At 48.7% G+C, this 14,432-nt stretch overlaps 1 protein-coding gene across 2 annotated transcripts in view; it reads left to right on the top strand.

The window, feature by feature from the left end:
• The window catches only part of STEAP3 (STEAP3 metalloreductase), a gene marked incomplete at its 5' end in the record, with an annotated part of 45,719 nt that overhangs the window by 18,325 nt on the left and 12,962 nt on the right, over nucleotides 1-14,432 (top strand). For both annotated transcript variants that reach the window (XM_081095446.1, XM_081095447.1), the window contains 2 exons: nucleotides 9,965-10,464; nucleotides 12,346-12,873. In XM_081095446.1, the coding sequence (XP_080951572.1) occupies nucleotides 9,965-10,464; nucleotides 12,346-12,873 (1,028 nt within the window). The remainder of the gene's footprint in view (nucleotides 1-9,964; nucleotides 10,465-12,345; nucleotides 12,874-14,432) is intronic.

Genomic DNA, 14,432 nt, shown 5'->3' on the forward strand with positions numbered 1-14,432 from the left:
GCCTGAGTGTGAGGACCCAGGAAACGGGTGATGTGGAGTGGTTCTTGCAAGTGATTTCATTCATTCAATGCTTTGCACAGACCTTCATTGAGCATCTACTGCAGTGGTTTTCAGAGTGTGGTCCTGGGACCAGCAGCACCAGAGATTCTGGGGATGGAGCCCAGCAACACATTTTCACAAGCCCTCCAGGTGACTCCAGTGCGTGCCAGACACTGGGCCAAGTGTGGGGGTGCCAAGTGAGTTTGACTTCATCCCTCCCTGGCGGAGCTTGGAGTCCAGGGAGGAGGCAGACAGGAAAGGATGAAATACTGTCAGCGGGAAAGGGGCTGCTCTCAAAGGGATGGAGGCCAAGAGGCAGCTGGCATGGGTTTGGCCCAGGAGCTGGGGGTCCTGGCCAGGACGGGTGGCCTGGAGACCCCCATGGCATGAGGGCCGTCTTGGCAAGGAGACAGATGTTGGGATAGCTGCCCCTAGAGGCCTCACGGGGCCCATGGCCTAGCTACCTCTCCCTACAGCAGTGATGGCGAACTTATGACACACGTGTCAGAGGTGACATGTGAACTCATTTTTTTGGTTGATTTTTTTTTGTTAAATGGCATTTAAATATATTAAATAAATATCAAAAATATAAGTCTTTGTTTTACTATGGTTGCAAATATCAAAAAATTTCTATATGTGACACGTCACCAGAGTTAAGTTAGGGTTTTTCAAAATGCTGACACGCGGAGCTCAAAAGGTTCGCCATCACTGCCCTAGAGTAACCCCTACCTGTCCCACCGCCCCTCCCTTCCCACTCCCTGGGTCGCCAATGGCAGCAAGTCAATGTCTTCAATTGTCCTGGTGGGAAATGTGTGCGAACCACCAGGCCATTATCTCAGCGCACATTTTTAGAAAATTTTAGAGCCAGTTTTTCCATTCAGCAGGGAACATCACGTATTGATTTAGGAGCATCTATTTCTGCTTTACACAGACAAGAGGTTTTGAAAAATTCTAGATAGAGAGGAACACAATGAAAATGAGTGAACTTAACAGGCTCAGACCGTGGCACTTGGCTTATCTGACATAATCGTACTAGAGCTCATTACAGCAACATCACTCCCTTGTACTGATGAGGAAACCGAGGCTCAGAGAGGTAACGTGACTTGGCGAGGCCCCCGGCCCCTCAGTGTAGGGCTGCAATTCGACCCCGCTGCCTCCAAGCCTGTGTCTCGCTGGTCTGTGTTGCCGTTTCCAAGGGGCCTGCTGCTAAGTAAATCCAGCTCATCATGCGTTTTCCTGAGCCCACACCCTGTGGCTGCATTGTGGGGAGCCGCTGGCTCTCAGGGCTGATTCTCTGTCTAATTAAAGAGGGGATGAGTTGGGCGGGGAAAGGGGAATGACTCGGACCTAAGGCCCTACCTAGCAGCTTTGCAGCTGTGTGCTCTGTAAACCCTCAGCCACTTGGGTAATTGGCAAATAATACCTTCCCCCACCCTCTTACCAGACCCGGGAGCTGGGTGGGCTGGTCTCAGACGTCAGCACCCTTATCTGCCAGCCGCCCCATGTGACCCTGGAATGGCTATCTGCTTGCGTGAGGTGAAGTACAGAGAAGTATCTGTCTGAGCAAAAGCTGCAGGGCCCATTCAGAAGCTGAGAGGCCTGCTTAGCCTATTGTACCGCCTCCCCTACAACAACCGTTAATAGTGTTGATTATGTAAGCCTCACTCTTCTGAAGGTCATGGGGCTTAGAAGCCTCAAATATGTGGGAAACAGCTAGGGAATAACTTTGGAAGATTGTAGAACCACCAACATGAATGTCCAAAACCCACACATTAAGCTCATGAAGAGTCCTGAAGCTCTCACTCAAAGCATGTTCGGGGGATTATGAATACGCTACTAGGAATGCTGATGTTCACATTTTTGTGTGGAAATATGTTTTCACTTCTCTTGGGTATATACCTGGGAGCGGAATTGCTGGGCCACACAGAAACTCTGCTTAACCCTTGAGGCACCACCAGACTCTTTTCCACAGTTGCTGTACCACTTGACATTCCCACTAGCAGTGGATGCAGGTTTTGACTTCTCTACATCCTTACCAACACTTGTTATTATTTCTCTTTTTGATTATAGCATCCTAGTAGGTGTGAAGTAGTACCGCATGGTTTTAATTTGCATTGTGGAGCATCTTTTCATGTGCTTATTGCCAATTTCTATGTCTTCTTTGGAGAAGTGTCTATTCAAGTCTTCTGCCCCTTTTTATATAGGTTACTTGTCCTTTTAACATTTGCCTCTTTCTGTTTAAAAGTTTTAAAATATCTTTATTGATTTCAGAGAAGAAGGGAGAGGGAGAGAGAGTTAGAAACATCAATGATGAGAGAAAATCATTGAATGGCTGCCTCCTGCACAATCAGGGATGGAGCCCACAACCCTGGGCACATGCCCTGACCAGGAATCAAACCGTGACCTCCTGTCCTGGTTCATAGGTCAACACTCAACCACTGAGCCATGAGGCAAGGCTTTCTTTTTAATTTTTATTCATTGATGAGAGAGAGAGAAACACTGATTTGTTGTTACACCTATCCATGCATCCACTGGTTGATTCCTGTGTGTGCCCTCACCGGGGATTGAACCCAAAACCTAAATTGTATCAGAACAGTGCTCCAACCAGCAGAGCTATCTAGCCAGGGCTGTCTTTTAAATATTTAGTTGTAAGAGTTCTTTATCTATTTAGAAACAAGTCCTTTATCAGATACAAAATTTGCCAATTTTTTCTCCCTGTCTGTGGGTTGTGTTTTTACTTTCTGGATGGCGTGTTGCCTATATTTCTTATTCACAGCAAATTAGCAGGACTTGGGTGGGGAGAGGGGAGATTTTAAGAGGCAAGCCGGCTTGGTGATAGAACGAGATTTGACTGGGGGTGGTGAACACACAATACAGTGTACAGATGATGTATTATAGAATTGTGCACCTGAAACCTGCATAATTGTGTTAACCAGTGTCATCCCAATACATTCAATAGAAAGGGGGGGCAGGAGGCAGACAGACAGCTGTGATAAATGTCCTGGCATCCTCCCTTGTTGAGAGCAGGTTCTATAAAACAGAAGATAAGACCCAAGAACATCTCTTCAGCTTGGGTGATCCCTGCCTTTCCGGTGAGGATCTGACTGCCTTCTCTTGAAAGATACACTGCATTTTGAAAGGATTTTTGTTCTCCAAGGATAGAATGAGTTTTGAAACTGTAAGTTCCAGAGATGTGTGCCTTCATGGAACCCCTACCATGTGCCAGGACAGTGCTGGGTGCCAGGGGTACAGCATGGAGCAAACACAGCGACCTCTGCCCTCCCCAAGGTGACAGGAGGGCGGGAAGGTGGACAAGCATGCGAGCCAGCAGGCAAGGACTTCAGAGAAGTCTCCAGCCACAGAGCAACGCCCCAGGTGTGACAGCCCTCACTGTGCCCACTGAGGGCAGCTGTAGGCATTCCTTTGGTACAGATGAAGAAACTGAGGCTAGACAGAGGAGGACTTATGGTGTCTCCAGGTGAGGAAATCATCGGATAGGACCCAGAGTTTCAGCCTTTCAGATTACTCCTTTCACCTCTGCACTTTTTAGGCTTAAACAACAGTCTGTGTAAGAATTTGTGTTTTCATTTATGGCTTTTGCTGAGGCCCTGGTGCTGGCGTGGGCACACACCAGTCTGCCCCAGGGAGGCGAGCCCTGGTGGGTCCCTGTGCACTGCCCTTTCCAGCCACAGGCCCTCTTCCAGGAGCACTTTTTCCTGGTTCATCCTCACATCCCTCAAGGTTCAACTCAGGCCAGCCCGCCCAGTTCCCCCTTCTGAAGCCAGTGCCCTCCTCTCAGGAGACCTTGTTCAACTTCCTCCTGTGCCTGGCTCTCTCTTTGGGCACAGGTCTGCAGAATGGGCGCAGACTCCCCATGGATTAAGGAAACTGAGAGCTTCTATGTCTATTTACATTCTAGCCTTATCCCTTTACATTTCTTCTTGTTTCTATCTGATTTATTCTGTATATCACATTATAGTGCACAAATTATACATTTTAAATATATTTAACTTATCCATAAATGTAGCAATAATAGGAATGTATCCCCCAAACTTAATTTTACTACCAGATAACATTTAAAAATAAAGGTTGAAGGTAACTGTGGGCCGCATGAGGACAAGAACTGTGCCCTGTCCTCTCCCCGCCCCATGGCCAGCCTGGGCCAGAAATATTAGCTCCATCAGCCACTCGGCCCGAAGGCCTTCTCTCCATCTAGCTGCAGGGCGCCACAGCCAGCTCCCTCGGTCCCCACCCACAGTGACCGCTTTGTGGCTGCTGCCCACCCAGCTGCTTCAGCCTGAGGGTTGTCTGCTGCTCCTGCAGAAGAGGCTGCAGGGTGGCCGTGTGGGGACTGCCCACCATTAGTGGCCTGCCCGGGAGCTGGCAGGAGCTGGCAGGCAGGCCATGGGCCAGGCGTGGCTCCCAGCCACAAACAGCCTTGCCGTGCCTCTGCCGGGAAGTGGGAGGGCATGGGTGAGCCGGGCAGAGATCCAGAGGGGCTAGGACTTGCGGTTGGGGCTCCTGCAGGCCTGGGTCTCTGGTTTTTTGCTGGAAGCTTGGGAGGGGGAGGGACGGGGGCAGGTCTGTGGGTAGGCTGGGCCTCAGCCCATCCAGCAGCAATTTGATCCCCTCCCTTCTCCCTCCCCCAGATCTGTAAATAGAACAACCTGGGAGCCAGAGCAAAGCCAGAAGTAGCCTACACCAGCAGCAGGCCTTGATCTGGGCACTGGGAGGGCAAAAGAATTTTGAGATGTGCCTGCTGCCCATGAAGCACCCCCGAGAACAGCTCGGGCACACACCAGCACATGCTCCAATCAGAAGAGAGGGCTCTGAGCTTGCGCACGAATTTTCTCCTTTCGTCTCACAGCAACCTGTGTGAAAGGTGCAACTACAGTCCCCATTTAAAGGCCCTGGGACGGAGGCTGAAAGGCACCAGCTCGCAGTGGTGGGTGTGGCTATGGTTGACCTCAGCGCGTGGCCCAGTGGCCGCCCTGTCAGCCACATGGTATAATGCCCCACAGGATTTCCTTCTCTTTTAAGGCTGAATAATACCCCACTGTGTACATGTACGACATCTTCTTCATCTGTTCACCCATCAACAGATACTCAAGTTGTTCCCATATCTTGGCTCCTGTGAGTACTGCTGCAATGAACATGGGTGCAGAATTCTCTTCAAAATAGTGATTCTAGCCCGGCTGGCATGGCTCAGTGGTTGAGCATCAACCCATGAATCAGAAAGTCACAGTTCAATTCCAGGTCAGGGCACATGCCCAGGTTTCGGGCTCAATCCCCAGTGTGGGGTTTGCAGGAGACAATTATTCTCTCTCATCATTGATGTTTCTATCTCTCTCTCCCTCTCTCCCTCTCTCTTCCTCACTGAAATCAATAAAAATATTTAAATATATATATATATATATATATATATATATATATATATATATATTCTATTTCTTTTGGATAAATACCTAGAAGAGGGATTACTGGCTCATATGATGGTTCTATTTTTAATTTTTTGAGGAGCCTCCATACTGTTTCTGTATTGTCTGTACTAATTTACATTCCTATGAACAGCATACAAGGTTCCCCTTTTCCCCTCATCTCTGCCAACATTTATTATCTTTTGACTTTTTGATGATAATTCTAACAGTTTTTATTTACATTTCCCTAATGACTAGTGATGTTGGTCATCTTTTCATGTACCTATTGGCCATTTGTATTTCTTCTTTGGAAAAATGTATATTCAGGTCCTTTGCCCGTTTATTTGTCTCTTTTTTTGAGTCATATAAGTTTCTTGGAGATTATCAGATACATATAACTGGGTGTATAAGATATAAGCTTATCAGATAACTTATTTACAAATATTTTCTCCCATTCCATAGGTTGACTTTTCATTTTGTTGATTGTTTGCTGTGCAAAGACTTTTTAGTTTGATGTAGTCCCACTTGTTTGGTTTTACTTTTGTTTGCCTGTGCTTTTGGTGTCAAATCCAAAAAAAAAAAAAAAGAAAAATCATTATCAAGGCCAATGCCAAGGATCTTTTCCCTATGCTTTCTTCTAGGAGTTATACAATTTCAGGTCTTATATTTAAGTCCTTAATCCATTTTCAGCTGATTTTTGTATATGGTGTGAAGCAAAAGTTCTATTTCATTCTTTTACATGAGGATATGCAGTTTTCCCAACACCATTTATTAAAGAGACTGTCATTTCCCCATTGTGTATTCTTGGCACCTTTGTCAAAGATTAGTTGACCTTATATATGTGTTTATTTCTGGGCTCTCTATTCTGTTCCGTTAGTCTATGTGTCTATTTTTATTCCAGTATTTTGATTACCATAGCTTTGTAATATAGTTTGAAATCAGGGAGTAAGATGCCTCCAGCTTTGTTCTTGCTCAAGATTGCTCTAGCTCTTTGCAGGATTATTTTCTCTATATTTGTGAAAAATGTCATTGGAATTTTAATAGTGTTTTGAACTCCTAGATCACTTTGGGTAGTATGGACATTTTAACAATATTCTTCTGATCCATGAACATGGCTATCTTTTCATTTATTAATGTGTTTATATTTTCAATTTCTCTCGTCAATGTTTCCTGGTTTTCAGTGTACAGATCTTTCACCTCCTTGCTTAAATTTATTCCTAAGTATTTTTTTATTTTATTTTTGATGGTATTGTGAATGAGATTTTTTTAAATTTCTTTTTCAGATAGTGCATTATTAGTATCTAGAACTACAGCTGATTTTTGTACATTGAGTTTTGTATCCTGCAACTTAACTGAATTAGTTTTTTACCTTTAACAAATTTTTGGTAGGGTCCTTAGGGTTTTCCATATATAAGATCATGTCATCTGCAACTAGTCATAATTTTCCTTCTTTTTCAATTTGAATGCCTTTTATTTCTTTTTCTTGTTTGATTTTCTGGCTAGAACTTCTGGTACTGTATTGAATAGAAGTGGCAAGAGTGGGCATCTTTGTCTTATCTTAAAGTAAAAGCTTTTTATCATTGAGTATGGTGTGAGGTGTGGACTTGTTGTATATGGCTTCTATTGTGTTGAGGTACATACCTTTTATACCTATTTTCTTAAGAGTTTTTATCAGGAAAGGAGAAATGCTCTTTTCTGCATCTATTGAGATGGTTATATGATTTTTATCCCTAATTCTGTTAATGGGGTTATCACATTTATTGGTTTGCAGATGTTGAAACATCCTTGCATGCCAGGGATAAAATCCCACTTGATCATGGTACAGGATTGTTTAATACGCTGTTGAATTTTGTTGCTAATAAGTTTGTTGAGGATTTTTTTTTTTATCAGCGATATTGTCCTGTAATTTTCTCTTTATGCAGTGTCCTTATTTTTTGGAAGAGTTGGAAAAGAACTGGAATTAATTATTTTTGTGTGTTTTCTTTTTGCTTTTTTGTTTGTTTGTTAATCCTCACTCAAGGATATTTTTCCATTTCAGAAAGGGTAGAAGGGAGGGGGTGAAAGAAACATTGATGTGAGAGAAACACATTGATTGATTGCTTCCCACACATGGCCCTACCAGGGCTGGGGAACCTGCAACTGAGGTACATGCCCTTGTCCTGGAATCAAACCCATGACCCTTGGGTCCAAGGGCCGACGCTCTAACCACTGAACAAACAGGCCATGGCTGGCATTAATTCTTCTTTAAATATTTTGTAGAATTCACCAGTGAAGTCATCAGTCCTGGGCCCTTTCTTTGTTGGGGAGGGTTTTAAATTACTGATTCAATATCCTTACTCATTATTGGCCTGTCAGGTTTTCTGTTTCTTCGTGATCAGTCTTGGTAGATTGTATATTTTTTTAGGAATTTATTCATTTCTTATGGGTTACCCAATTGTTGGCATATAATTGTTCATAATAGTCTCTTATGACTCTTAATATTTCTATAGTATCAGTTGTAATTTCTCTGTTTATTTGTTTATTTATTTATTTTTTATTTTGTTTTGTTAATCCTCACCTGAGGGTATTTTTCCCATTGATTTTTAGAGAGAGTGGAAGGGGGAAGGGCAGAGACCCAGAGAAAGAAACATTGATGTGAGACACATTGATTGATTGTCTCCTGCACAAGCCCTGACTGGGCCAGGGATCAAACTGCAACCGAGGTTCATGCCCTTGACTGGGCTTGAACCTGAGACCCTTCAGTCTGCAGGCCAACACTCTAAGCACTGAGCCAAACTGGCTAGGGTTCTCCTCTTTTACTTTTTATTTAATTTATTTTTTATCTCTCTTTCTTTAGTCTCACTAAATATTTGTCAATTAAAAACAAACACAGGTCTCACTCTGCTTATGTTGCCTGTAACATTTACACTGTCATAGACTAAGGGAAACCGGCTCCCTTGGAGATTTAAAAAAGCAGGTCTCAGTTTTGTTGATTTTTTTCTACTGTTTTTCTAGCCTGTATTTTATTTATTTTCACTCTGATCTTTTTATCTCTTCAGCTAACTCTGGACTTAGTTTGTTGTTCCTTTTCTAGTTCCTTGAGGTGTTAAATTGATTGAGATTTTTTTCTTAATGTAGGCACTAAACTATTAATAACCCTCTTAGAACTGCTTTTGCTGCATTACACAAGTTTTTGGTTTCCATTTTCATTTGTTTCAAAATATTTTTTTTCCTTCCCTTTGTATTCTTCTTTGACTCCTTGGTTGTTCAGGGTGTGTTGTGTAATTTCCACATACTTGTGAAGTTTCCAGTTTACTTTCTGTTATTGATTTCTAGTGTCATGCTGTTGTGGTCAGAAAAGAATCTTGATATGATTTCAACCTTCTTAAATTTGTTAAGATTTGTCTTGTGACCTAACATATGATCTGTCCTGAGGAATGTTCCGTGTCCACATGAGGAGGCTACAGGCTGTCCAATGTGTCCATGCTGATTTTCTGTCTGGATGATCTATCTATTGTCAAAAGTGGGAACTGTATTGCTGTCTATTTCTCCCTTCAGATCTGCTAGTATTTGCTTTATATATTTAGGTGCTCTTCTTTACAACGATTTAAAATTAGTGATGAGTCTAAGCAGTATTTGGAAAACTCTTTTACAATTAAATTTGTGCTGTCACAGTGGTCAGTATGGGTGACAAACTCACTATGAATACTGCTGTGGTTTGTTGCTTACTTTCATGCATAAGGAAATAGCAAATTCCAGTTAGAATTTGGTAACAATTTAAATATAATTTTTCCCAATAAGTTTACTATAAGCTCCTGGTAACTCCTGGTTCAAGTCCAGGGTTTTGCCCATGTCCACTCATCCCTCAGGCTCAGTGAGGGAGATCCCATTCAAAGTCATGACCCAGCCTCCCTGACCCTTCGAGTAGCACTTCAGTATTTAGTCATTCATCCGGCAAATATTGAGCTCTGGCCCTGTGACAAGTGGTGAGATCCAAAGTCACATAAGATGAGCTTGCCTTCAAGCTGTTCACCATCTCAAGGAAGAGCACCATAGGTACCATTCCAAAATGCAGAATGTAGCCAAGCAGAGGACCATGCCTACCCTTCCTGGCAATCACAGCTAACACCCAGCGATGGTGAGGTTGGGGTAAACAGTCACTATGGATAGTAACACTGTCCACCACATACTCCTTCGAAAGTAAGCATGGCATTGGCTCGCATGGTATTGGAAATCCCGTACCCTCCTCACTCAGCACTCTCACTCTGCGCGTTTGTCCCAAAGAAATAATTTAGCAGGAAGGACACGGGGTGGAGGGCAGAGGTCCTTCCCCCTCCTCTTCCTGCACATGTGCCCTCCTCAGGGAGGGGCTGGGTCTCACTCAGCCTGTGGCTCCATGCTGGCACCGCTAGCACGCACGAAGGCCTGTTGGGTGAATGTTTGACCACCATGCGGTGAACAAGAGACAGAGCTGACAGGAGGGCAGTCCAGGAGCCCTCCATTGACCAGGCCCCTATTTTCTCTTCCAGCCACCAACACGCCAGGAGAGATGGACAAGCCGCTCATCAGCCGTCGCCTGGTGGACAGTGATGCCAGCCTTGCCGAGGCTGCCAGTGGGGCCCCCAAAGTGGGCATCCTGGGCACTGGGGACTTTGCCCGGTCCCTGGCCGCACGCCTGGTGCGCTCTGGTTTCAGCGTGGTGGTGGGAAGCCGCAACCCCAAACGCACGGCGGGGCTGTTCCCCGCGGCAGCACAAGTGGTGTTCCAGGTGGAGGCGGTGGACTCCTCTGAGGTCATCTTTGTGGCCGTGTTCCGGGAACACTACTCCTCGCTGTGTGGGCTCAGCAGCCAGCTAGCCGGCAAGATCTTGGTGGACGTGAGCAACCCCACGGAGCAGGAGCACCTTCAGCACCGCGAGTCCAATGCTGAGTACCTGGCCGGCCTCTTCCCCACCTGCACAGTGGTCAAGGCCTTCAACGTCATCTCTGCCTGGACCCTGCAGGCTGGCCCAAGGGATGGGAACAGGCAGGTAGGTGCGGGGGTGGGGGGGGGGAGGGGGGAGGGTGGGGGATATGGGGAGGGGAGGGAGGAGGGGAGGGAGATAACAACCATCATGACAATAAATATAATGGCTAGCTTTCCTGGGGGGCCCTCAGCACACCAGGCTCTTTGTGCTCATTGTCTCAGCTCATCTCACATCTGCAGTTCCATTTCACAGACAGGAAACAGGTTCAGAGATATTGATGAATTTACACCAGGCCCCACTGTTGGCGAGCTGGGATTTGAACCCATTTCCTGTGAATCTGAAATTCATATTCTTTTTCTATGGTAACTTGCTTACCTAGGGAGCAAGGAGGAAAAGGTTGATGGCTTGCCTTTTGTATTTTTTTATTTTTTAAATAATTCTTTATTATTGAAAGTATTACATATGCCCTCCTACCCCCACCACCACCATTGACCCCTCCAGCCGGTGCCTTTTTTTATGTTTAGAGCAGCCGTGGGCAAACCACGGCCCGCGGGCCGGATCCAGCCCATTTGAAATGAATAAAACTATTGAAATAAAAGACTGTACCCTTTTATGTAATGATGTTTACGTTGAATTTATATTAGTTCACACAAACACTCCATCCATGCTTTTGTTCCGGCCCTCCGATCCAGTTTAAGAACCCATTGTGGCCCTTGAGTCAAAAAGTTTGCCCACCCCTGGTTTAGAGTCAAGAAGGGAAGAAACTTTGCTTTTAGAATTGGACTCAGAAGAAGGAAAGGAACACACTCATGTGCCAAGCCCTGAGGAAGTGTGTATGTCCCCTAGTTTCACCCATTTATTCAGAGGGCTTCCCGGAACTGAGCGGATTTCTCAAAATAGTCACTAGCAGGCTTTCCTGAGGGTGGAAAGTGGCTCCGGAGAACAGCCTGAGCTGCGCACAGTTCTTGGCAGGAGGAGCTCTTACCAAGACCAGATAGAGTTTAATACCAAGAGGCCGAGCATTTTCCTGGAGGAAGGGGCCAGGACCCACATATGTGTGAGAACTCCCGCCACTGAGTTCAGGCCAGATGCCGCTGCACAGCTGCATGCCAGGCTGGGGAGAGCAGCTTGCCTCCTAGGCCTCCCACCTGTGGACAGGCCAGGAACGGGGGGTGAGTGGGGCTGGCTGGGGGAGCCTTTGAGGTCGGCCTGGGCCTTCGCCTTGGCCTTGCCCACATCATGTTGTTGTGCATAGTGAGCAGCAGGGCATTTCGGGCTGAGGAGGCACCTGCAGAGTCAGAGACCTCAGTTCCCTCACCTGAAAAATGGGGACAGTGTGCCGGGCAGGGGTAAAGCCCGGTACACAGTATGTGCTGAGTCGGTGTTGGTAGAACACGCTGACCACAGCGGTGTCATAAGGCCCATGGAGGGTTTAGGGACAGAACCAGGGTGCGTGCATGTGAGCTCACGCTGGGGAGCCATGAGCAGGCTGGAGTGTGTTGGCTGAGGGTCATGGGGGCCGAGGAACAGGATCAAAAGGGACACTCTGGACTGAGGGGTAGAGCTGCACTCCCAGCTACATGTAGAGCCCAATTGCCAAGTGCCCTCGAGAGCACAGTCCTCGATGCGGCTATTCCCACGTGAGCACTGTGCTGTGGAGGCTGATGGTAACGACTGGGCGACACGTTCACTGCTGGGGGGGGCCCGGTGCTCCCCTGAGTAGTGGGCATTGCTGGGCCAGAGTCGGGGAGGCCACAAGGGGGCGAGGGAAGACCCCGGGCCTGAGTGTCAGAGCCACCTCTGTGCCCAGCTATACCGTTAACTGACACTGCTGGGCCCGGTTATCCAGCTGCCCAGTGGGGAGTTTGGCCCTGATGCTCTCTGAGCTCTGCCCACCCCAGTGGCCTGTGACCCGGTCTGAGTCCCCTTCGCCTCCCTCCGCAGGTGCCCATCTGTAGTGACCAGCCGGAAGCCAAGCGCGTCGTCTCAGAGCTGGCGCACGCCATGGGCTTCATGCCCGTGGACATGGGGTCCCTGGCCGCGGCCCGGGAGGTGGAGGCCAGGCCTCTGCACCTCCTCCCAAGCTGGAAGGTGCCCGCCATCCTGGCCCTGGGGCTCTTCATCTTCTTCTACGCCTACAACTTCATCCGGGATGTGCTGCAGCCCTACGTGCAGGAGGGCAAGAGCAAGTTCTACAAGCTCCCCCTGTCCGTGGTCAACACGTCGCTGCCGTGCGTGGCCTACGTGCTGCTGTCACTGGTCTACCTGCCCGGCATCCTGGCGGCCGCCCTGCAGCTGTGGCGCGGCACCAAGTACCGCCGCTTCCCCGACTGGCTGGACCACTGGCTGCAGCACCGCAAGCAGATCGGCCTGCTCAGCTTCTTCTGCGCCGCCCTGCACGCCCTCTACAGCGTCTGCCTGCCCGTGCGCATCTCCTACCGCTATGACCTCGTCAACCTCGCCATCAAGCAGGTACAGTCCTGTCACCAAGGCCAGCCGTGCCCGTGGGTGTGACCCGCCAGTCCCGGTGAGCAGCAGGGCACCCCGGGCTGAGGGGACAACCTGCAAAGGCTCAGGCCTCAGTTTCCTCACCTGACAAATGGGGACAGTGGCACCTACCCATAGGCCTGTGCAGGCTGAGGGGTCGCGGGGGGGAAGCCCGGTACACAGTACGTGCCGGGTCAGTGTGCCTCTTCTGTGGATTCGGCCCTGACCCGGCAGAGCCCACATCCTGCCGTCCAAGATGTTGAGTATCCGTGAACCAACTATGAAAACCCCTGTGCTCATGGGCACAGCCCGGCAGGGGACGTAGCCACATACTGCAGTAAGTTACAGAGGACTTTTAGGAGGTCTGAGAGCTAAGGAGAAAAATTAAGCAGGGGACAGCGGTGGGGTACAGTTGTAATGGGTGGTCAGGAGGCCTTGCTGAGGGGGAGGCGGAGGAGAAGCAGGGAGCAGCCAGAGCAGAGGCACTGGGGGGGATGGGGGGTTGCCTGGCACATGTGAGGAGCAGCCAGGGGGCCCCTTGTGGCTGGACCCGGGGGAGGGGGTGGTGGGTGAGGCCTGACGGGTTGGAGCCAGACCAGGGAAGCCCGCGAGGCTGAGGGAGCCAGCGAAGGCTTTTAGTAGAGGAGTGAGGATCCAGCTGATGGTGCCACGGGCTCGCTCTGGCTGTTGGTGCAGAATAGACAACAGGGGGTTGGAGGCAGATGCTGAGAGAGCAGGCAGGGGCTGTGCGGGAGCCCAGCTGAGAGGCAGGGAAGGTTTGAGAGGCGGGCAGTGGAGGGGCAGGACGGCACTAAGGCGGGTACACAGACTTGTGATGGACAGAGGGTGGTCAAGGTAACTCCAAGCTTCGGCCTGAGCACCTGGAGGAATGGTGATGCCATCAGCTGAGGGGAGGAAGGCTGCAGGAGCAAGATATTTTTTTTCATGGGGGCGGGGGGAGTGTTCAGTCACTTAAGGAACCCATACGCTGCTCTCTTGCCAGCAGGATTCCTGTGAAATGGGGCCTTCATGCCAGGGCAGGTAGCAACACGGGCGGCACCAGCTGGCACCTGGACCCAAAGAAGCAGGCCCCCTGAGCTGTCTCCTGGCTGACAAGCTCATGGGGCGCAAGCTCAGGTCTGCAAGAGACGCAGTCTTTCTGTAGGTTCCCCAACCTCCCTGATTCCACCTCCTGCCCTCTGGACTGGTGTTTGGGTTCGCAGGCAGTCACCCAGCAGGCTCTGGCCCAGGTGCCAGTGAGACACTGCTCGTCCGTCCCTCTTTCCAGCCCTGATGGTCCCTGCAGTTTCTGTTCCAGCCTAGGGGGGTGCAGGGATTGTGGAGGGGCCGCACCCTCCCCAGGTGCACCCGCCGTCCCCTCAGTGGCTGGCCCACATCCCAGAGCAGGACCGGGAGTCAAGGCTGGGTCACTGTCTGTGAACCACAGACCTCAGCCCCTGCTCATTCTCAGCCTCCCTGCTGGCAGCTTCTCCAATGCCCTCGCCCTTCCCACCCTCGGACTCCTGGCATCACGCATCTGTGGG

The sequence above is a fragment of the Myotis nattereri genome (genome assembly GCF_964212035.1).
Source record: "Myotis nattereri genome assembly, chromosome: 7".
Taxonomy (NCBI): domain Eukaryota; kingdom Metazoa; phylum Chordata; class Mammalia; order Chiroptera; family Vespertilionidae; genus Myotis; species Myotis nattereri.